At 44.2% G+C, this 23,232-nt stretch overlaps 1 protein-coding gene across 2 annotated transcripts in view; it reads right to left on the reverse strand.

Annotated features, from left to right (window-relative positions):
• Positions 1 to 290: 290 nt before the first annotated feature.
• LOC148026580 (uncharacterized) overlaps positions 291 to 23,232 on the reverse strand; it is a 66,964-nt gene continuing 44,022 nt past the window's right edge. For both annotated transcript variants that reach the window (XM_087691025.1, XM_087691024.1), the window contains exons 7-9: positions 2,402 to 2,569; positions 1,125 to 1,364; positions 291 to 985 (exon numbers count right to left, since the gene is read on the reverse strand). In XM_087691025.1, the coding sequence (XP_087547151.1) occupies positions 761 to 985; positions 1,125 to 1,364; positions 2,402 to 2,569 (633 nt within the window). In that variant the 3' untranslated portion in view covers positions 291 to 760. The remainder of the gene's footprint in view (positions 986 to 1,124; positions 1,365 to 2,401; positions 2,570 to 23,232) is intronic.

Raw genomic sequence — 23,232 nt, forward strand, 5'->3', positions numbered from 1 at the left:
CTTTCCTCACCAGCATTTAAACCAAATTTCCTGAGAATAGAATCCATGGGCAGCCAGTCAGCATAACTGCATCCCATAGTTCTAACAAGCAATGAGTACCTTTGCCTCACCAAACCAGGGTACTCCCTTCTACTCTTTGGAGTACCTCCCCTGGTTGCTGGTCTCTGAAATGAGTTCAAAACCTGTTGTTGTAAGGAAAGAGGCTTTCCCCCATGTGAGGCATTGTAGCTGACCACCAGCAATGTATCTATCACTTTCACTAATATAATCTTATTTGCCACATCAAAAAACCTTAGTTCCGAGAATACAAAAGGTCCTTTCCCATGGAATGAATGCATAAACAAGTTTATTTGTGATAGTACTTGACTTGTAAGTATGGGAAGACTTCTTAGAACAACAAAAAAGAAAACCTTGCAACGAGTCTATTACATCAGGTGTACAAGGAAAAAATGTCTATCTGGAGTGGGGTGTTGAATGTTATCTGATCTGGAAGAATAACTTTCTCAGTGGACACCAAAGATAGATAGTGTGTCAGCATCCATTATCTCCTCAGTCTTACGATGCACTGTAAAATGTTTACAATAAGGAGCGCTTGCCCAGGTTACAGGTAAGAAACAAGGCATATTGTCTTTAAAAAAACCTTTCATTGGCACACTCACGTCAATTCAACATTTCAATACACATGCAGATTGCCTATATAACTGTCAATTGTCGACACTGGCAAAAGTAAGCTTCTGAAGATGATGGCAAGGATACATAATCACTCCTCTTTCATTGTCATGTCTTCCTCACCACCCGAGTAAAACACATCATCTGTACTATAATCTGGAACATTGGAATGAGATTTTGACGGGGACTGTGCAGTCCGCTGATTCCAAGCGACACCAGAATAGGGATTTTGCACCTTCTTAGACATTAGCTGATCAAACCGACAAACTTCTTGCTTTTGAAGTGCAGCAAGCTCTCTCATCACATTTTTATGTCTCTGCAAACCAGAATAGTCAGAATCTTTCATTATTTTCAAGTATTAGCCAATACTCTTCCAAGGTTACCGTTGTAGTGAAGTGTGTTTATGATGCAGTTCATTGCAATAGAGTCGACGGGAAATGGAAATTTTGGCATGCCTGGTGACAACGTTGGAGATCTATTGTTCTGCTTTTCCGAATTTCCTCACGAGTTCGAGCTGCCCTTTGCAACAATATGTCCATTTCATTTTGCTGTTTTACCCGCAAAGCTTGTTCCTTGGCAATAGATTCAGCCTGAAATGCTGCTATTGCTGCCTGCAATTCTGCATGCTCCATTCTGTCTGCACTCTGTTTCACTTCTTGGGCTTCTAAGTATTTCCCTTGCTTTCCCAAGTAAATCTGAAAAGTTTCTAAACAGAATCATGAATCAATTTCTACATCTCATTCTAATCATAAGTCTCAGCTAGTCTAAGGATTGCAATAATCATTTTCTTGACTTCTAAGTGATACAAAGCTTTAGAGCCAAAAACATTAAATTTTGGATCTCAAGGAGCCTATTAATATGCCTTTCCCATATAAGAGTAGGAGAGTTTGGAAGACAAACGGGGTAGACTTCTGATCTTAAGGATGTTATCTTAGCTGAAGGTGGCTTTCTGATATCCATGTCAAATGCCATGCCAAAACTCTAAATAAACTCAGAAGAATGCTAACAAAACTAAACTATTTTCTCATTCTTCAGGAAGCATTTCCTTGTAAATTCTCGCCATGCCTCTCATCATGCTCTATTGAAGACTTAAATGTATTTTGAGAGTGGAGAGACGATGAAATACTTTGTGCTGCTTGCTTTCACAGTTTCTCTCTATTGGTTGTTATTCTAAAATTTGTGTGATATGCTGCACAAAGGCTTTCAAGACCATCAAGTAACATGTGACCCACTCTTAAATACAAGATTGCAATGCAAACTGTCTTTTCTGAAGGTCAAAATGTGCAATCATTTGTTTTAAATGGCAAAAGACCTAATGGCAATGATGTGACAGAAGGGATCAAGAATTTGCTAGGTGGATGCTTTGGCTGCCTGTGGTTACTTTGAAGTTGCACTTAGAGCACTATCAACTATTGGAAAATTCAGAACTGTTTTATGATAAGACAAATTGTGGATGTTCTGTAGGACTATCATTTAAAGAACTCGTATGGGCTGAACCTAGTACTACAACAACTATCTGTAGTAACTACAGAAAACAGCCATAGAAAACCCAGACCAAGTTCCAACTGTTATGTGTGTGAACTTACCATAGAAAAGGTTATGCAATTCATCAATATGAGTCACTAAATATAGGAAAGTTGTGAAATAAGTAAAAACTCATTTAGGTTGATTTAAATCTCGAATGGTTTACAAAGCTAAACAAGAAACACAAAGGTAAACTTTGAACAAACACCTGGATTCGCCGTTGTTTGAGAAGTTCCCTCGACCACTGTGCCTTCACTGGAGTTTTTGAAGCCATTTTTTCTTTAAAATGTTGCAAAGCTGCAACCTGTTGTTGTTTTAGACGCTGAGCATGATCAACCACCTCTTTTTGAAAGTTCTTTAGCCGCTCGTCCCATTGCTGCATAGCGATCCCATTACACATCTTAAATGTAAAACTTAATCAGCTTGATAGTAACACCACCATTCACATGTACCCAAAAACTTTATTTTGGAAACCAAAAAGTTACTTCACCCCTGTAATAACTTCATTTGTTCAAGACTTTTATTGACATAAAGTTCCAACTTCAAAATTTTAGAACCAAAAGGTTGCTAACATTCCTCTGCTTGTCTGAAAAGAATTCCATCTTCTCAGTTATTTTACATGTAGGCATCTTCCAAGAATGGTCTGATCCCAGACCTGCCATTTTCAAGAGATATATCGGGCAGCAAATTCTTTGGTTCTCACTTTTGTTGGGGCATTCTTGTGGTCTGCAATCTTATTGTTCTTGGGGTATACTTGCCTCTGAAACTGCCTGGGTGACACAGTCCTGATCTTATTGTTCTTGGCATATACTTGCATCTGGTCCTGAGTCACAAACTTATTGTTCTTGGGGTACAGTTGCCCTTGGTCCTACTGAGGTATGCAATCTCAAGGTATACTCTCTGGACCTACCTGGGACACATACATGAACTTATCATTCTTGGGGTATACTTGACTTTTGTCCTACCTAGGTATACAGGTTCTCCAAGTCTCCATCTCCTATGGGTGCACATATCCAAATAACTAGAAGACTTGGAAGTTGGGAAGGTTCAACTGGAGATGTCATCATCTAAATGCCCCATGGAAGCCTAGGCCTATGCCAATTTGGAAAAACCCAAATTTTCAATCCTGACATCTTGCAAAGGTTCCTCCTCTAGATAGCTACATGTACCTACAAACAAGTGCATGCCACCTTATAAGCACACAATTGGAGACTGCTGATATTCTCAAATGGTCAGCACAAAAATCTCCTAGCTAAATCAATCCATGGTTGATAGTACTGGTATCAAACCCTCTGAAGAGCCATCAATGAGCTACAAATACAAGTACAAATGTAAAGTATAGTCTCAGTGAGGTATCTAGTCAGACCAAGAAATCCATCTTAGGAGCTATCTCCAACGAGAGAAAATCATTCTATTTTTGCCCTTGCCTGTTAAACTGGCCTTTGGTAATCTTGAAGGGCAGTAGATCTAAACCTGGCAAACACATTTCTTAAAACAGTAAATCAGAAAGCAGAATATGCACAAGAGAGGAATGCTCCCACACAGTATAGATGACACGGATTGGCCCCAAACCCAGTCGCCCCTTTCAGTGTTTCTTTACTTTCATGGAAATTTCTTACTTTCATTGAAGTGCTTCACAAATTAAGCCCTTTAGGTGTCTTCTTTGGCCAACAAATTGGATGGAGATCAACCCCCCATTGGCATTTTGAAGGATTCCATCCAAGCGGCTCTCATTGACAACCCAGTTAGGATCACACAATGGTACCCTTGGGAAACAGATGCTTCAGGCTTCAGTTCAGCTCACCCGAGCAGATGGAAGTAATGCTTGCCACCAGTCTACTCAAAGTTAGGTCCTTGGTGGGGTATTTTGATAGATGGATCAAGGGCCGGGACTACTCATCACTCATGAAACCAGCCTTCCTTTCAGGGAAAGGATGGTAATGGCCTGATTAAACACTAAATAAAGCAAACATGAAATTCACATAAACTGACATAACATTGTTACCGATCAATGTTGGACAATGGACACCTGATTGACCTCAAAATTTGGTGCCCCTTGTGGTTTTTCTTTAGCTTGAATTGAATGCTCTCAGTCGCAATCTCCATCACCTCGTCTAGGCTACAACAAATCCTCCCATACTGACCCTAAAGGCTGCGCATCTGCTCTCCTAATGTGCACGGCTGATGCACTTCGAAAAACTCCCTGCACAACATGTCCCACTTCCGCGCCCAAAAGACTGCTGAGGTGTAGAATGAGAACTCCGAGCACCTGTCCTCTAGACCAGAGATGACTGCTCGTGCCTGTACCTCCTATGCGTGGAGGATGGGATCCCCTGGTGCCCCTTGTAGTAATCTTTGCGTGACTGCTAGGTCCCACCGGAGTGCTCTCTCCTCCTCCCAGCTCCGCTGCTTGGCCTGTAGGGCTACCTCCTGGCAGATACTGCTCGACTCGGCTAGGACCTCTGCAACCTCCTTTGCGATCCGGTCCCTTCTGCCCCACTCCCTAGTCCAAATCTGCTCAATCTGTCTCTTCACCTCCTCCCTCCAATAGATCCAGTCAGGGATCCAATAGAATCGTGTGTCTAGGGTAGATTCTGGGGGATCAAGTGTCAAGAGAACCATGCAGTGATCGGACAAAGTGTTGCCAGCCAACAACTACCCTACCTGGCCTCCACGAGAGCATCCCCACTCTCCCACATAGAACCTGTTCAACCGCTCCACCTAGCCACTTGTATCCCCAAGAGAAGTCCAACAACCTCTCCCTCCTGTGGAAAGCTGGGTCTCTCCAAGTATCGTGTGCTCCTACTACCAGTCGGAAGACCTCCCATGCCTCTTGCTCCTCCCCAGCCATGCCTTGGTAGTTTTTGCCTCTGCCGTGCTGGTCCTCTAAGGCCTCCAAGTTGTTGAAGTCCCCTCCAACAATCCAGGAGTCCACCTCTGGGTGTCCTGCTGCGATCTCCACCCAAAACTTGCTGCATGCCCTAACCTCAGTAGGGGCATAGACATTGAGGACTCCCAGGCACGAGTCCCCAATATCCAATCTAATCCATAGAACCCTCCCTGCCACGATCGTCCCGTGGTCCCGTACACAGGCGGTGAGGCTCGGGCCAATAGAGCTGCATACGCCTCCACTCCTGCCATGGGCACCAATGGCGTGCTTCCAGTAAGTGTGAACTGCTCCGGGAGTACCTTCCCTATCCAGTGGGCCCGGGTAGGAGTGAGCTTGTGCTCCTATAGAAGTAAGATATTGATCCGTTCGGCAAGGGCAGGCTGTAGCCCCTGCTGAACAATCAACTTCCTAGAACCACGTACTCCACTATAGTGGAGGCTATTCATATTCCAGGATGCAAGATGTAAAATCATAGGGAAACCTGTGACTGACCGAACAAGCATCTGTTCGGTGTAAAAGCTCCTGACAAAGAAGAGAAGCTATGAGACACGTAGACACACTTCGCTGCCGGCCTGAATGGTGAACTTCATTCCCCCATGGTAGCCCTCGGGTGGACCATGGGGGTGATGGATGCACCTGGTGGTACCAACATGACATCTATCAACCAAGCTGAGAGGTGAGACTCCGTACACTGGTAGAAACGGGCCGCCTGTGCCAGGGGCCACTCAATCACATCCATGCAGAGCTCTCCACTACAGAGGGGCTCGAAAAATAATGCTCAGATGTGGGACCTCGACCCCAGCCCACCCATTAATGTCCAACGTGCAACCTTGCCACTGCTAGGAAAAAAGTGCTAGTCCACCTTCTCCCATCCACTAGGAGATGTGGTCTGCCACCTGGCTCTTCACCTCCTGCTCTATCTATGTCGTCCTCCAGTCTCATGTGTGAGAGGTCTGAAGGAAGAAGGTGTATTTTGGTCCATCCGGTGGTGCTAGTAGATGAATCTTGCCACTCCTTGACTTGCGCACCACGAAGATTCCCACCTCCAGGGGTAGTGGAAACTCTCCGCGCTCCGCAACTCTTTGGTAATACCACGGCCCACTGCGAAAAAACTCCTATGGTAGCAGTTGCGCCTGTCTTGGAAAAGTGTGACAGGCGGCATGGACGGATGAGTTGGTGGCTGTGTGGGGAGGGGGAGGGGGGCTAGACTAGCAGTGAGTGGAGGATGTTGGCATATGGGGCTCCTTACCTCTTGTTGGAGGGGGGGGGGGGGGGGTCACCTGTACTGGGTGGGGATCAGGGGGGCTGGTCGGCAGGGGGGATGGAGGGGTGGTCGGAGGCGCATGATGGGTGTTGGGGGAGGGGGGCCAATAGCTCGGGGGGGGGGGGGGGGGGGGGGGGAGGGGGTGGGGGTGGGGGATGTGGGCCCTTGGGTAAGGTGGCCTGTGACACCTCCGTGGGGGATGGATATGTAGGCCTGTAGTTCTACCGGGTAAAGCGAGGAAGGGGAAGCCGTGTGGTGCTCTACCAAGGAGGCGACAATCGCCCTCCTGCTCCCTGCTACCATGGCTGTATCAGAAGGGCTGACTGTAGCCAACCCCTGCCGTCTCCCTCTATGTCGTCTCTAGACCCGTGTAAAGCCATCCACATCCACCTGTGGGCCTGTTGGCAAAGCCAACTTAGCTCCAAAGCACACGCATTCTACTGCCTTATGCCCAAAGTCATAGCAATGCAGACACTGCCCAGTCACAATAACTTGTTGCCTAAAAGAGTGTCCGTTTGCCTCAATCTCTAGAAACTATGGTATATTCTGTGTCTCTTTCACTACCACCCATACCCTTGGGACTCCTGCGATTGTCACTGCGTCCACGAAAGAGGCGGAAAGGACAGTGCCAAAGAGCCGTACAAAGTCTTCCACAATCTAGCAATACTCTATTGCCAATTCGGGGAAGAGTAGGGTGACTGGGTGTCTAAGGAAACTGTTGTGGAGCACGAATGCCTACATTGTGAAGCCACTATACCAAGGAACCATGTGCATGACCCCCTTTGTGGAGGCATAGGGTGAGCTAGCCAGTAGCTCACGTGCTGCCTCTATTGAGGTGAGTCGTACCATGAAGATCCCTTGACCCATTAGAACCACCTCCACTATCTATGCTGTGCTGACGCGCAGTGTGGAGTGAAGCCAATCCCGAAGTTGGTCCCTAGATGGGGAGTGTCCTACTACCTAACCAAAGATCATTATTTCTTTAAGCTCCAGCTTTGTGGCACGGATGGCTAAAAGTTGTTCCTCAGAGAGGAAAACGCGCAAGGTGTTTGACTTGGGGGCACTTGCAGAATGCATCGGCGTCTGACCAGAGGTTTCCATTGCACGTCCCTGCTGAGAACCTACCAAACACGCTGTTGCGCTACGGAGGGGAAGGGGGGGGGGGGGAGGAGGGAAAATGCTTTTTTCGACGATGGGGGAGGTGTTGGACACCACTATAGGCCAGCTCACAATGGGCACAGCGTGGGTGTTGGGCCTGTCGGACAGGGTTGGGGCCGCAGTACGGAAGAGGCGGAGAAGGCAGGGAGGGTCACGGCCGAGGAGGTGGGGGATCAGGCCCTTAGACGAGAGAATAGGGTGAGTTCAAGCAGGGGAGAGCTGGCGGGAGGGAACAACAGGCAGGCATGGGTGAGGCAGAGACAGCGCTGGGGGGTCACGCTAGGGAGCAGGCGAAGCAACAGGCAGAGGGAGCGCTGGGGGGGGTCCGCTAGGGAGAAGGCAGGGGAGAAGGCGAAGCAGAAGGGGGAGGAGTAGACGGGGGAGTAGGCGAAGTAGAAGGCAAGGGGAGCTAGTACGATGGTAGGGGTGGAGCAACAGCGCACGCGACGGTAGGAGCCTTCGTGTGTGGGTCTACAGTCACCACACAGACTACCTCACAAAGTGGATATAGAAGCACGAGCCACTAGGAAAAATGACGTTAGGACCATGGCCAAGTTTCTTTGGGAGCAGGTGATCTCACAATTTGGCTGCCCCATTAAACTAGTTAGTAACCAAGGCACGCACTTCATCAACGAAGTGATTGCCCATCTCCTGTCTACCTTCTTGATCATCCATAGGAAACCTTTACCCTACTACCCTCAAGCAAATAGCCAGGTTGAATCCAGAAATAAGATCTTAGTGAACAGAACATGAAAAATAACCAAAAACGCCAAAGAAAAATACACGCAAAAGTTAATAAAAACGATCAATCCATACGTTAGAATTACAAACCGTAAAAAGAAAAAATATTGGGGAGAAGTAAAGGATTGGGGCTAGAAGGTCCAACTATAGGTCCGGTGCAAAAAATGTGTGTTCGCATAGAAATACATTCGATTCGTGTAAAATTCTTCAAAAATTAATAGCTTACAAACCATTGCTCAGAATAGAGGGCAGTAAAAGCGAAAAGAGTCCAGTTCGAGGGGATGAACAAGGCTATAAGGTCAAGTTTCACATTTGGTGAACGTAGGATACATTTACATGGAAGATGAGAGAAAGAGAAAAATGGCCACATGGGAAAGGGAAGACCCTGGGTACGGGGTGGAACAGGACATGGGTGGGGAAGGGACCCCAATAGGATATAGAAAAGACATTGCATCTATAAACAATTAGATAGTGATGATTTTGTGAGTGTCTGCAGAAGAGACGCACAAGGATGCATCCCCATACTTAAAACTTTTCGGACTAGTTTTGTTAACCGGTAGGGACCTAACTCTTGACAATAGACTGAACCCTTGAATCCCCACACTTAAGACATGACATACACGTATAAATCTAAAAGGTAGGGTTAGAAATACTTGGCCTATTTAGTAGATGGTCAAGGTGGACAGCCGTTGATGCGCTCGGTGTTAAAGTCGTTTGCAAGAGATACCACAGCTTGCCAGCACACTTCAAGCACGGCAGGGTCCATGCAATAGCACCCAAGGAGGTAGCATTGTTAATGAAGACCCATTAAGTTGTCGAGGGCAAAGAATACAACACTCAACTCAACAACCACTCATGTGGAAATGATAGAGCAGTCTCTCACCCCATAGCTCATGTCACTCAAAAAAGAAGTGAAGGGAATCCATATCTTACTCCCAGTTAAGAAATTGACAAAATTGAGGGGCTCAAAGAGAGTATGCCAACATGCACAATTGATGGTGCATCAGTGCATCCCATCCCATCTGACAATATAGGTGCAAGAAGGAGGGCAAGGGAGCCTTATAGTGCAGTGCATAGAACAGAGTGATAGTCCTAATGTGGTGACAAAGGCATGTCCCATGCATGTAGAGGTAAACAGGAACGTACATGATCGCCAAATGTCATAACATCCCTCCATCCTCACCTCTCTATTAAATGAAGGACTGGTCACACTCTGCCTCTCCTCTATATCACATGCTTTGTTGATAGATACAGGAGGGCAATCCAATTTCTCACACCTATCTTACCGCCACCAATATAAAGGTTTGTATGACTTGTGTGCAATTGATGGTGCAGTTGTGCATCCCGCTCTGTGTCGATATACAATGCAAGAAGGAAAGCCAATAAGACTTATAGTGCCGTGCATAGGAATAGATCGTGCTTTGTGCATTAAGAGTCCAACTCGTACATGCAATACTCCATTCAAACATCTCACCTCTCATTTGAATTGAAAGAATCAAGGCTAGACACTCACCCTACCCTCTGTCTCACACTCTGTTTTTGATAAATACAAAGGCAAGGTAGTCTCTGCTTCATGCAATGATTGGGACAACAAGCTGATGGCAGCCTTATGGGCCTATCGAATAGCCTATAAAACGGCTATAGGGCAGACTCCCTTTAAGTTTACTTACGGCACTGAAGCCATTCTACCAATGGAATTCTTTGTCCCTAGCCTAAGAGTAGCCATCCAAGAGAGATGGGATGGAAAGGAGACATGGACGGAACGTCTAGTTAAGCTAGAACACCTATCAGAGACTCAACTTCTAGCTACCCATGCACTAATTTGCAAAAAGGCACGACGTAAAAGCTGGTTTGACAAGCATGTCAAGCAGCGAGACTTTAACCAGGGCAATCTAGTATTGTTATACTTGGTGAAAGGCCATAAACAAAAGATGAAGTTTAGGGGATTAGGGCCTTTCAAAGTCCACGCCATCAGCCGAACCGGCAATGTAGAGCTCAAGTCCCTAGATGGAGAGGGCATAGGCTTCTTCAACAGTAGTCGCATAAAGTACTATCCTCCCACGCATCCACTGCACGAGCCTCCGATGCTAGAATCCCTTGTGAACGTACGAGTTGCCACAATTACAGAGATTGAGGACAAAGATAAGAAAGCAGTAGCACCCACTTACGTACGCATAATGGTCACCGCCCAACAAATGCATACTTTTGACGCGTTGATCGATGAGGGGACCAATAATATCTTAACTCACGATCATTGGACTCTCATTGATTCGACCATGACTACAACCCACGAATGCTAAACTTGGCCTGTTTGGGGGCCAATCATACACGCTTTTGGGAAAGTGCAAAGTTGCAATCTCTATCGAGCCTAAGAGTATACCCATGGTCTTTTATGTGTTGCCAAATACAAAGGATGCTGGTAAAGAATCATTGTTAGGACGCGCTTTTAAGAAGCATGCACATTGCAATGTCGATTACGAGTCGCAGCGCATTCACCTTGCCATCGGCAACATATGCATAGTGACAGCTTTTAGCAAGGGCATCACAACTCCATCAAAGCCCGTAAAGCTACCAATAGATAAACCTACAACCAAGTCTAAGGAAGGGGGTCGTGATTTGTCGCAACCCGCCAAGCCTCAACGGCAGCAAACCGCCGAGAGTGTAACCAAGGCCAATGAACCCAAGTTCAAATGGGCTAAGCACCCCACTACCTAGAAATAAGCAGACGCAACTTCATACTGCTAGAAACTCGTACTCGAGACCTAGGAGGCAAAGAAGACATTATAGGCATAGATGAACAGTCAAGCCACAATGGGTTCCCAAAGCCCTATTGCAAGTACTTGGATATGGGCCCTAAAGCCAAGATTGCCAAGGGCACCACTCAAGTGCCACCCTCAAACTTGTCTACACAAGACTGCACAACAGTTAAGGAAACGAAACCACAAGAGACTCAAGTTGCAAAGCCTATAGAGCCCAAAACCGCTAAGCCTATAGAGCCTCAACAAGTCTACCAACAGAAACCGCAGCTTGCTGCTTCCAAACCGCCTCAACCTAGTGCTGCTAGTGTCCCAAGGGCATCACAAGCATCTAACAGCAAAAGAAACCGCAGCTTGCTACTTCCAAACCGCCTCAACCTAGTGCTGCTAGTGTCCCAAGGGCATCACAAGCATCTAACAGAAACCGCAGCTTGCTGCTTCCAAACCGCCTCAACCTAGTGTTGCTAGTGTCCCAAGGGCATCACAAGCATCTAAAAGCAAAAGATCAGCATTGCAAACCACCCCTATTGCACAAGTGGCTAAACTGCACCCTCAGGATCAACTGAAGTCATAGATACTAGTTGCTGAGTTGTCTAGTCTAGTTAAACCCCAACCTCCCACAGGCCTTGAATCCTCTTATGAGCGGTGATCCATCTTTACCTTCACCTCTGACTTAGTTGAAAATACGGGGGATGACTTGGTCACTTGCATTCGAGGGTTGGATGCTACATTTACCATGCTTGCTAAAAGCTATGAGCAATTAGACTTATATCTTTTAGAAGAGCCTTTAGCAACAAAAGTACGTACACTGCCTTGCACCTAGGAGAAATCAGAATTCATGTTCATTAAGGCCCCCACAGTAGCTGAAGAGTTAATTACCAATGAACTTTCTCGCGAACAAGCGTACAAACGACGACTCGTCACATCTTTTGACAAAAGCATGATCTCTACCACAAATCACGAAATTGAAGAGTTGAAAAACCTAGCCGACAACGACTCCTCTTTCTTGCGAAAAGGGTATGCTCTCCGACTTCAATGGAGCAAGAGAGGGCTGCCAAATTATAACCAACACTGAGTAGAGACACGCAATCAAAACCTCTAAGTACAACCTAGCTTATGTAGCTCCCACCTCCTATAGGGTATTGGCCATTACTCGCAACCGACCTCTAGAAGAGCATGTCATGACCCACCCCTATTTAGATCGCATCCTTATTGAGAAAGAACTACACATCACCAGCAGAATCGACTCGTGGTGACTTCCTAACTGATGTCCTTACTACATTACTCACGTAGGTATCCGACTTTTTGACATGGACCGCTGTGCTAACTTGGAGTACAACCCGCACTTCTATGCTTGACTCATGTGTAAGTAAAGCACCATGAGCATATGTTGAATGCCCTTAACCCTTCAACCTATAATCCTTGGAAGGATTCACATCATTCCCGAGGCATAGGGGATAAGGTGGAAATCAATTGGAAATCAAAACACCAAAAAGTAAACAAAACAAGTATGAAAAGAAAAAAGAAACAATAAGAGAATCTCAAAACTGAAACCTAAAAGCGGAAAGAAGAGAAAAGTGATTTTATACTTAAAAAGAATAAGGAGAAAATGCTTGCTTGGAATAAATGAATTTCTTGAAGTGAAAATTGTGTTGCAATCCCTTTGTCTTCTTGGGGAGAAAACGATCTTGCAAATGAACTAATGGAAGCTTGTTGTGCTATGATAGGAGCTAGAAATGGCAAGTCAATAAGACCGTCCCCATCGATTTCCATTCACAAAAGAAGAGAGAAGACGATACGGCATCGCCCTAGAGAACCGAGCCTATAATCAACTGAAGTTTAGGACCATCCATAATGGCGACAAGGTGGTGGCCAAGGAGGAAGCAGCCATAAGAATCATAGAACAATGTGACCTAGCTAAGTACGTTGAGAAATTTGGGCAAGAGGCTGACTACAATCAGTGCGTAGAGTTCTTGAGAACCTACGACTCTAATAGAGAATGTAGCACCATGACTGTGGGAAGAGGCGAAGAGGCCAAACAGGTATAGATAGAGATGAGCAAGGTCTTGGTAGAGAAGGCACTAGGGTTAGCACACAAGGTGGAGAGGAGACCAAATAGAAATGTCTATGCCATGCTCAACATGAACAAGGACCAAGTCCTAACAAAAAATAGCATCAACATCCAGCATATCCCAAACCCTGAAGTGAGACTCCAAGCCAAGGTCATCCACACGTTTTCAAGCCAGAGGTACAACTCACTCATGCACAAGATTGGAGCATCAACATCCAACATATCCCTGCTGACCCTGAAGTGAGACACCAAGCCAAGGTCATCCACACGTTTTCAAGCCAGAGGTACCAACTCATTCATGCACAAGATTGGAGTGTCTTTGTTGGAAAGCCTGGCAGCCCATTCACCCAATGAGATTGACTGGAATGGCTATGTACAGAAGACAATCGATCAATTTGCCAGAGCACTAGCCTTAGGGAGCAGGCCCGCTGGTGAAGAGTCCCCAATATCAAAAGATGGAACGTAAAGAAAGAAACCTGTCTCAAAAGCTTCATTCATAGGGTTCAGTGGAGTACTAATTGCCCTCATCCAAGAGGCAGTGGGAGAGGTGGTAGGTGAAGAGAAAGTAGGAGAGACACCCGAGAAGACACCATCTCATGAACAAGAACAATAAGCAAGGGAGAAGAATAGGAGACACAATCCATTCAAGGAGGGCTTAAAAAGCCAAAGAAGAAGACTCCCTAGAAGCAGCAGCAAAAAGTCAAGGAGAGAATGATGAAAAAAGAAAAGGCCGACTTGCAGAAGACACAAAAAGAGTCAAAGAAGGCTGAAGAGAGAGACAGAGAAAATAAGCCGAATTGCAAAGGATACAAGAGGAGTCTAAGAGATCCGAAGAGAAAAGAAAGAGGAAAGCAGAAGAAGATGTAGGAGAGCTACGCAAAAAGGAAGATGAAGACATGGCTCAAGCATTACGCATGTCGGTAGAGCAGCCCTCCAGGCAAGAGGAGTCGATCGCCATGAGCCGGCGAGGAGAAGAAGGCCCAAGCACTAGTGCCCAAGTGCCAAAAACCACATCACCACCAGTAACAGAAGGCAAGGGCAAGAGCCCGTTACATCCAATTCTATCTATTCTCGTGCCTACTACCCCAGCTACCACACCCACCCAAGGCACCTCAACCACGGTGGATACGAGCAATCTCATTGCTTGGGTGCAATTCCTCGTAAATAAAGTGCAAGAGGTAGCTCCAGATTCAAGTGGAGGAGCCCTGACAACTAGAACAAAGAGACTAGCAGCTACAGATGCCGAATCAAGACAAGACCCAAAGAAGCAAAAAATAGAGGCATCCACAATGTCCATCCCTACAGCAGTGCCGCCATCCATGGGCTACAATGAGTACGTCAAAGAGCTCTTTTCATAGCTAGAGAGGGCTAAGGAAGAAAAGAAAACAGCAATGGCCGAGTTGGAAGTTGAAAGAGAAACATTGGCAACCTTTTAGTTGGAGAGGGCTTGCCAAGTGGCTAGTTATCGAAAAGAGATAAGTAAGCTAAAGGCAAGGCTCAAGGCCAAAGGAAGAGACGAAGACAAGTGGCAAGACAAGCTCGCAAAAGAAACACAAGAGCTAATTGTCTTACAAAGACAGTACAAGTGCAACATGAAGACCTGACAAGGCAGATGAGAAGAGTTCAAGAAGCCATGGATCAACTCGCAGCAAGAGAAGCAGAGAGAGCTCGGGTAGGAGAAGAGTATCAAAGAGAGATGGAGGAAATGAGGTATAGACTGCTAATGGAGATAGAGAAGCAAGGAAGGCTGGAAAGAAAAATCGAGTACTTGGAGAAGGAGAATGAAAAAGTGACCCGAAAGTGGAGAGACCAAGAGCCAATGATAGTGGCCCTAGCCCAAAGGTAGAGTGAGAGCCTAGAGGAGATGAAATAGAAGGCCGAAGAGTGGGTGACCCAAATTGAAGGAAGAGTAAAAGACCTAGCAAGCTGTCTAGCCCATGCAGAAGGTGACAGAGCAATAGCGGAAAGCAGGGCAGAAGCTACGAACACAAGATTGGAAGCCCAACAACGCACCTTCCTTAGTACCATCTTCGACGTCACACAGCCAGAAGAGGAGAAGACCATTGAAACTCTAAAGAGGAAGCTGGAGATCACCCGCAAAGCTATAAGGCATGGACTGTATGTCCAACCACAAGAGCAGGAACCAGCATGAGCCAAAAGGAGCAACAAGAGTATTTGTTAAGGACATGGCTAACAGTCCAAGAGGTGGAGCTGTTAGGCTTGAAGGAGGGACAAGGACCACAAGAGCCCATGAGGGAAAGAAAGCAACAAGTGCCACTTCCAGAAGCAAGGCTAGACTTCGAGATGGGGCAACAAGACAAGGAGCACGTCCTAGAACCTCCCTCTTCATGACCAAAAGCATAGCAGGAGGTGGACACAACTACTGAAAGAAAAGCGAAGGTCGAGAAGAAGAGAACGAGGATGTTGGAGCAAGCATATAGAAGGTTAAGAGCTCAACCAATAGTAGCCCCAAAGTGCCCATTCCACAAAGAGAAGATTTTTTACCAATGAATTGGAATGTAGAGCTTGTAGTGTGGGCCGCCAACCTTTCAACTTTACTTTTTGATTCCCCTCCACACTGAGCAGAGTGCTATCAACCAAAGTGGTGGAGGAGGTGATAAGCATGGATAGAAGACTCGAAGACAGGTGGAACCAAGAGAGAGAAAAGAATCCAACACTATGGGGGACAGAAGCACAGGATTACTGGGAAAATAAAGTTATGGAGGTGCCCAGGACTATGAAGGGGTACGAGTCCCAACCAAAGTGGAGGAGAAGAATCTGGGACAGGAACATAGACGCCTTGATGTCATTTTGAAACAATAACACCCTACCCTTCGAGAGAAACAACCCAACATACATGCCATATCCGAGAAGGGTAGGAGTGGACTTCAACCCCGACATCCATGGCCGTTATGATTTCCCTAAAATATACAAATGTAAATGCGACTAAGCCGGAGGAAGCCCTTACCTTTTCCAAGGATGACTTATGGACCTTGATTGCCCATTTTCTTAGTGAGTTTTCTTCTTGCCAAGATCCCATCATCACAACCTGTAACTATCTTAGGCTGCTTAGAGTACTAGCTAAACAGGACCCTACACCACAAGAATACCGCCCCTATTTTTTTATCTAAATGCCGGCATAGATAGCTACGCCATGGCTAGGTTAATGATATGAGCCACCCTCCTTCCATCCTTTTGCATGGCCTTCTTAGAGGACATGAATGACAGTCGCTTCACTAGATGCAACCACCTATTCATATCCACTACCCCTCTCAACGTACGTATAAACTTAAAAGGATACATGTAGGGAAAGTACTTTCTTGGCAAGTCCCTTGAGCCCCTAGCCGCCTCCTCCCACAACCACGATCATGAGGACTAGCTCTCCACATACTTATTATTATTTTTTAAAGCAAAAAGAAAAGAGAAAAAAAAAGACAAGGAAAAAGTAAAACAACAAAAAAAAAATCAAACACAAGAAAAAAATACATCACATTTTTGTTGAGTGTCACAATCACTGCACCTAGGGGTCCTCAAGTTAGAGGCACGTCCGGTGGCCTCAGTCAGCCAAGTCTGTATCTAAACCCCTAGCCCCTTTTGTTCCTCACTCCATGCTTAGGGCACATCAAGGACAGGACATACCTAGGGAGTTCATGCTCGCCTATGGTTAGACTGTCTTCCTTAGCTGTACCCACCGCACCTCCCCTATGCATAAACTGGGTCCTCACGTGTGGGGGGACAACACCCTAGGCTTTTGTCGACCCAGCTCCCAATTCCACTAGCACGGACACAATGCACCACACGGTAAGGTAGACACACCCCCTAGGCGTAGTGCACTTTTCTTTTCCTTTCCAAGTAAATAGCAATGTGACCAACCACAGACCTTGGAGGCCCCCATCAACCACTCAATATATCCTCAGTCTTCAAAGCCTCAACCGTTCTGACATACTTCTCTTCCATGTCAAATCCCCACAAGAGCCCCATCATCAACCACATGACAAACTTTCAATCACCGAGCCCTCACCAACAAAGACCCACAAGTGCCATGGGATTGGCACTTGACTAGGAGGGGGGTAATGTTAACCCCAGTGCAAGACAAGGAAAAAAAAAGAAAAAATAAATCCAAGAAAATTGAGAAATGCGAACCCGACGGAGAAAACAAGAAAAGAAAAGGCAAAAGGCGCAAAGGAAACCTCAAAGAAGGCAAAGGGGAAAGGCACGTTTTAAAATGCAAAGGCACTCCCAAATTTTGTAAAAGAGTGCCAGGCTCCCTCCTGTGCAAATTGTAAAAAGTAGACGGGCATAGGTGAAGGGATAATGTAAATAAAGTTTATGGATCGCATGTTTACAATTTTGAATTACTTTAATTTGAGAGAGAATCAATGGCGCATTGGTAAGGGCAAAGCTTTAAGATTGTTCGACAACCAAGGTAGAAGCCTCATTTGCAAATCAGATCGATCTAGGACTGAGATTTATGTGAATTCCTCATTGAGTGCACTATGGCAGCAATGAAAGACCATGGATATACTTCTCAATGTCATGTTGGTCAACATTGGAGGGTTTGCAACTCCATATGCTTGAAGACACATTGGTTTGAGTGTGCAATTGACACAGATTCAAAGTTCACTAGTCAAGGTTGGCAAGAGAAACTGAGGACATAGCAATTGGAGTGAATCTAGTCCATTGAAAAACTAGGCATGTGAGAAGTCGTTAGCAAAAAGAGTATTGGTCAGGATAGCCATGTTGATTGCATGGACAGGCCACAAATGGTTTGTATAAAAGCTCATCTTCAATATTAAAGGAATACCTTAAGGGGTGCTCAACTTGAGGGCCAATCTATTGTTGTCAACCATGCAAGAGTGCTCTAGCTCTCAGGTTCTTCGTGCTTTTATTTCCTTTGTTGAGCAATGTATGTGCTCCAAGTTTAATTCATCGCTCTATAGAGTAGATCTACGAGCCAGTTTCATGGTTCCATTATTGGGGCATCACCATCTTTCCTAAGGGGGTAAGCTCTTGTTTTCTCGAGGTGTACTAACAAGTTTTGTCTTATGTACAGTGATGAATTTATGGAAATTCAGCAAAGATGCCTCATGGGGAACAAGATGCCAGTGATGACAACTCACTGTCCTTTGCTGAGAAGTAGTCATTGCATAGTGCAAGTTCAATTGAAGGTTATGTCAATGTTGGGTAATAGCACACTAATGCAATAGACACTACAAAGGTGTATGTATCTCCTTTTAGTGGAACTTCTGAGGCACAAAAGGAAGATCAACAAACGCAATGCTTCATGTGCAATTGATGAAGCCAATGAATGCATTCGCACAAGTCTCTCAACACCCAAAATTTTCTGAAGTAATTCCTGGACCTCAAAAGTCAAAGAACAAGAAGACACATTTGTAAACTAGACATGCTAGAAGAGCACATGGGCTACAACCTCAGTCTATGCCATTTCATGGGCAATAGCCCAATGTGCATGGGGCTCTAGTTCAATAGTCTCTACATGGGCATTGTCACAAGGATGTGAAATTTTTTTAAAACCTAATGCTCTTTGTACACCTAAGGTGTACCACTTTGAAGTTGTGCACATATGAGGTGCACATGTAAGATTAAGTTAAATGTTTCATGCTGACAAGACAATCCTAGCTTTCACAATAGGGGACATTGGCAAAAGTTGTCGGGGACAGGTGCCAATGGGGAACATGGTCAAATCTTGGTTATGGAGATTAAATCTTCCTTGGGAAATGAATTTTGGTGTCATGAGGGTTACAAGTTTAAATTATTAAACTAAGGTTTGTGGAAAGTTTCAACACTTTTAGGTTCAAAGAGATTATGATTTCAAAATTGAGGTTGGGCACTATTAAATGTTATTAGAAAATAAGGGTAGGGTTACAGGGCTCAGTAGCTTGTTTTTGCATGTGGAGGCCCCAATGAGAATGCAAAATTGCCAAATGTCAAGTCTTGGAAAGTTTTGGGCTGTTTTTCTCCCATTTTTGACTGTTGGGGGCAGATCTAAGGGTGGAGAATTGAGTGGTGGACACAAAGAAATAAGCCATTAGAGATAGACAAGAGACTTAATCTACAGCAATTTGTAGAGCTGGAAAGCAAGTCAATTGTTATGTAAGCATTTACGTTGTGAGAAAGTCAGAGAATTTTCTCTAATTGTTGCTCGTCTCTTCTCCCTCTCCCTTAGCAGATCTGATATTTCTCTGCTCTAATTTGATGGTACACCTTAAGTCTCTATAAAAATTAGGTTTCTCAGCTATCATGAGAAGCTTGCCATCAAATCTCAACCATGCAATACAGGGCCTTGCTGGAAATATGAGAAATTACAGCAGATCTAAGGACTGCTATCTATAGCCAGGGTGACTTGCATGCAAGTGTAGAAGACTCAATTTATTACCAGATGTGCTAAAATCAAGGGGCAAATTTGGGGATTTTGCAGATCTAAGGACTGCTATCTATAGCCAGGGTGACTTGCATGCAAGTGTAGAAGACTCAATTTATTACCAGATGTGCTAAATTCAAGGGGCAAATTTGGGGATTTTGATGTTGGTCACACTATTTAGGGCTGGAAATGCAGATATTTCTCCCTTTCTCTAATAAACCCTAAGCCATTCTCAGCCATTTCCAATAAATTGAGGGTGGACAGCACTGTGTTTGCTGTCAAAACCCTAATTTACAACAGAAACTAGGTTTCTTAGACACCCTGAAGTAGTGCCCATTAATTGAAGACTTGTTGATCAGAGTAGTAGCAACAATTGAAGAAATTACAGTTATTTTGAAGGGGATTGCTCATCAACGTTTGTATCGACCTGCATGTAAGTGTTGACAATTCAATTTGCGCTCAAATTGTGTTTAGAATCAAGGGGCAAATTGGATCATGATGCTGCTGGTTATTTTGACAGCCCAATGCATTGAAATTTGTGGAGAGATCAGCCTATATCTCAGTATACTACAAATTGGAGCAACACAAGATAAAGAAATACGGCAAAGGCCACTAGTTATTGGATCAGTCAGGTTTGGGCTGCCCAAGATTTATGTGGTCAAGTGATGATTTCAGATTTTTGAATTTTATGCTTGCTGCAAATTGTGTTGAATCAGGTCATCTCCTACCCTATCCAAGAAGAAAATCTGGTTTCATGGTTCCATCACCGAGATACATCAACTCCTTCAAGTAGGTGGCCCGGCGGCCCCAAGGGAATTGATTGCAAGCCATCGCAATTATCTGAATTTGTGATCAGCCAAGTGCAAATCATTAAGCATGTCATTATCATACTCTACTAATATGGGTTCAAGCAATGGTGATACGTCACAATCTGAAAAATTGCAGAGCATTGAGAGGAATGCAATGCCCAATCTTGGTATGGCTACGCATCATGGGCAGCATGTTGAGAATGTTGGCTTTGATCGAGAGGTGGGTCTTTTGAGGCCCTAAATGCTGATGAACAACAAGCAAAAGATGATTATAATGCTCAATTCAAAGCACATTGGAGATAATAGCTGATATCTTTACACAACTTGCAAAGGGTCCTCAGTTTGTGGACTTTTTGCATTCTCCAAAGGACAGCAAGGTCAAAAAGAAAATATCATCATCAAAAGCTTCAAGACAGCATGATTCCCCAAAGGTCAACCTCAAGAACAACCAAATGCTAACAATAAGCAAAAGCTAATGTTGGCTATGGGGCAAGCACATCAAATGCACCAAAATCTTGGAAATGCCAACTTGATGAGTTTTGCACGGAAAAGTATGCATCCTAATGTTGGGAATCCGGGATACTTTGGAGGTGGTTCCATATTCCATTCAATGGCTGGTCATGGTTCAAATATGGGAATGTATGGGCCAAATGCTTATGGTATGTAGCAAGCAATGCATAGTTTGATGTATACAAGAATGGTTTGTAGCATGTATAATCCAATGTATAGTCGTATTTGCATGGCTCCCAATGCACAAATAGGAATATTTGGAAATACATCTACTACCCCAATTGTATGGGGCTCATGGAATGAATATTGGTTATACAAATGCTCCATTTAATACTGGTGGTCATGTTGGAGTTGTCACAAATGTACCATTTTTGGTAGCAATGTTAAAGTTCCAAGGATCTGTGGAGTCCAAAGGACAAAATCCTAGAACCTAGGTAGGATTTGCACCTGGACTTTGAAACCATATGTTTGCATGGCATATATGGAATACATGAAATGTATATTTGGATGTGATGTACATTTGCAAGGTGTGTATGAGACACATGGATGGTATGCAATGTGCATTTGCACGTGATGTAAGAGAAGTACATTTACATAAGTTACATTTGTTTTGAGATCAATGTATGCTTTCATGAATATTACACAATACATTGTTGCTATAAGGCCTCGAATTATTCATTGCTTTGCCTTGGTGGTCAAAACAATGCTCAGTTTTGGCACATCTATGTATCCCTTATGGCTCTAATAAATCATGGTCAAGGATATTAAATTTCCCCTTGGAAATGACTTTTGTGCATGGAGGTTATTTTTTTACCTAAACTAAGGTTTGTGGAAAGTTTCCACACTTTTGGGATCAAAGAGGTTAGGAATTTAAAATTGAGGTTGAGCAACATTAAATACTATCAAAAATGAGGGATGGACCAAAGTGCTAGGCACTTCATTTTTGCATGTGGAGACTCGAGTGAAAATAGAAATTAGCCAAATGTCAAGGGCACTAGTTGTTGGGGTCAGGCTGTCCACGATTTATGTGGTAAAGTAATTATTTCAAATTTGTGAAACTTATGCTTGCTGTAAATTTTGTCAAACCAAGTCATGTACCGCTATTCAAGAAGAAAGGCTGGTTTCAAGCATGGTGCTAGCATACATACATAAGGAAATAATTTTCAACATGCATTTGGGCAGCCAACTATGTAGCAACCATCTGAATATCCAAGTTGTTTCTAAGGTGGTTAAATGTTCCAAGCCATGGATGGCATAGGTGGTCATGGTATGCAAGGAACTTATGGTGCTAGTTTGTAGCTTCATTTGCAGCAAGTATAGGATAATGTTTTTGGTGGTGCACAACGAATAATGTAACATGGCATATAGTAGATCATTGGTGGCACTTTATGAGGGTGGGACATTGAGCATATCTAACAACAACAACAAAGTTGATCTTTTGGCATACAATGTTTCTCAAAGATGGCTAATAAAGAACATGTCTGTATTGTAGTATCTCTATCTTGCATATGGTGGCGCATGACTTTCAACCACAACGTTAGGCCTCAACTATTTTGTGGCACAAAGAAGACCATGCCTCATAAGAAAGTCATCCCTTTGAGTATAATACTCATGTCTTTGACCATGACACAATTGATAATAGACCCTTGCGAAATCCTCATTCTTTGCATATTGTGCCTACATTGCGAAATCCTCATTCTTTGCATATTGTGCCTACATCTCATTTAACTCATGGTGATAAGCTATAGAAATTGTAAAAGCTTGTGGTTTTTTTGACAAAGCGTCAACCACTACATTTCTTTTACCCTCACATACAATGTATGAAATTGATGCCCCATCTCATATGCTTCTCAAACAACTTGTTCCAAGTGTGAGGAAGCAGTGCAAACTTTCACAATGTGTCTAAACAATAAAATCAGCGCCAAGAAATGTTTCCAAGTAAAAGAGCATGTAGCATGGAAAGCATGTGTATAGAAGCAAATAAGTCTTTCGCATAATCCTACAACTTCTATATGACACATTGTAAAACCTACTCCCACATCCTAGCACTCCATCTTGCATTAGAATTGCCCAATTTTATGCCCATCTAATGGCAAAAGCTTTTCGAATACCTAGTAAGATGAAAACTAGAATCAAAGTAAGTTTTTCTTGCGACTTATAGTCCTACATTTTTTTTTTCAGCTCATCTAAAAGAAAATCCCTTCTTATCATGAAATTTTCTCAAATGAGGCCAGCTATGAATTGCTTCCCCTATAAAGGGACCCATGTGTATACCATCATTAGAGACAATGTTCCCCAAAAAGTGAATCCCTAAAAGAGTTCACTTTTTGACCATTGTTGATCAACCTATGCTTTTCTAGTTTTCCAAATGATATGGCCAAATGCTTCTAATGATTTGCCTCATTCTGTCAATATACTATTATTTCACTAAAGAAAGTGCCGACAAAGGACCTATGGT

This window comes from Lygodium microphyllum, chromosome 13 (genome assembly GCF_053477565.2).
Source record: "Lygodium microphyllum isolate KBCC chromosome 13, Lygodium_microphyllum_v1.1.10, whole genome shotgun sequence".
NCBI lineage: Eukaryota > Viridiplantae > Streptophyta > Polypodiopsida > Schizaeales > Lygodiaceae > Lygodium > Lygodium microphyllum.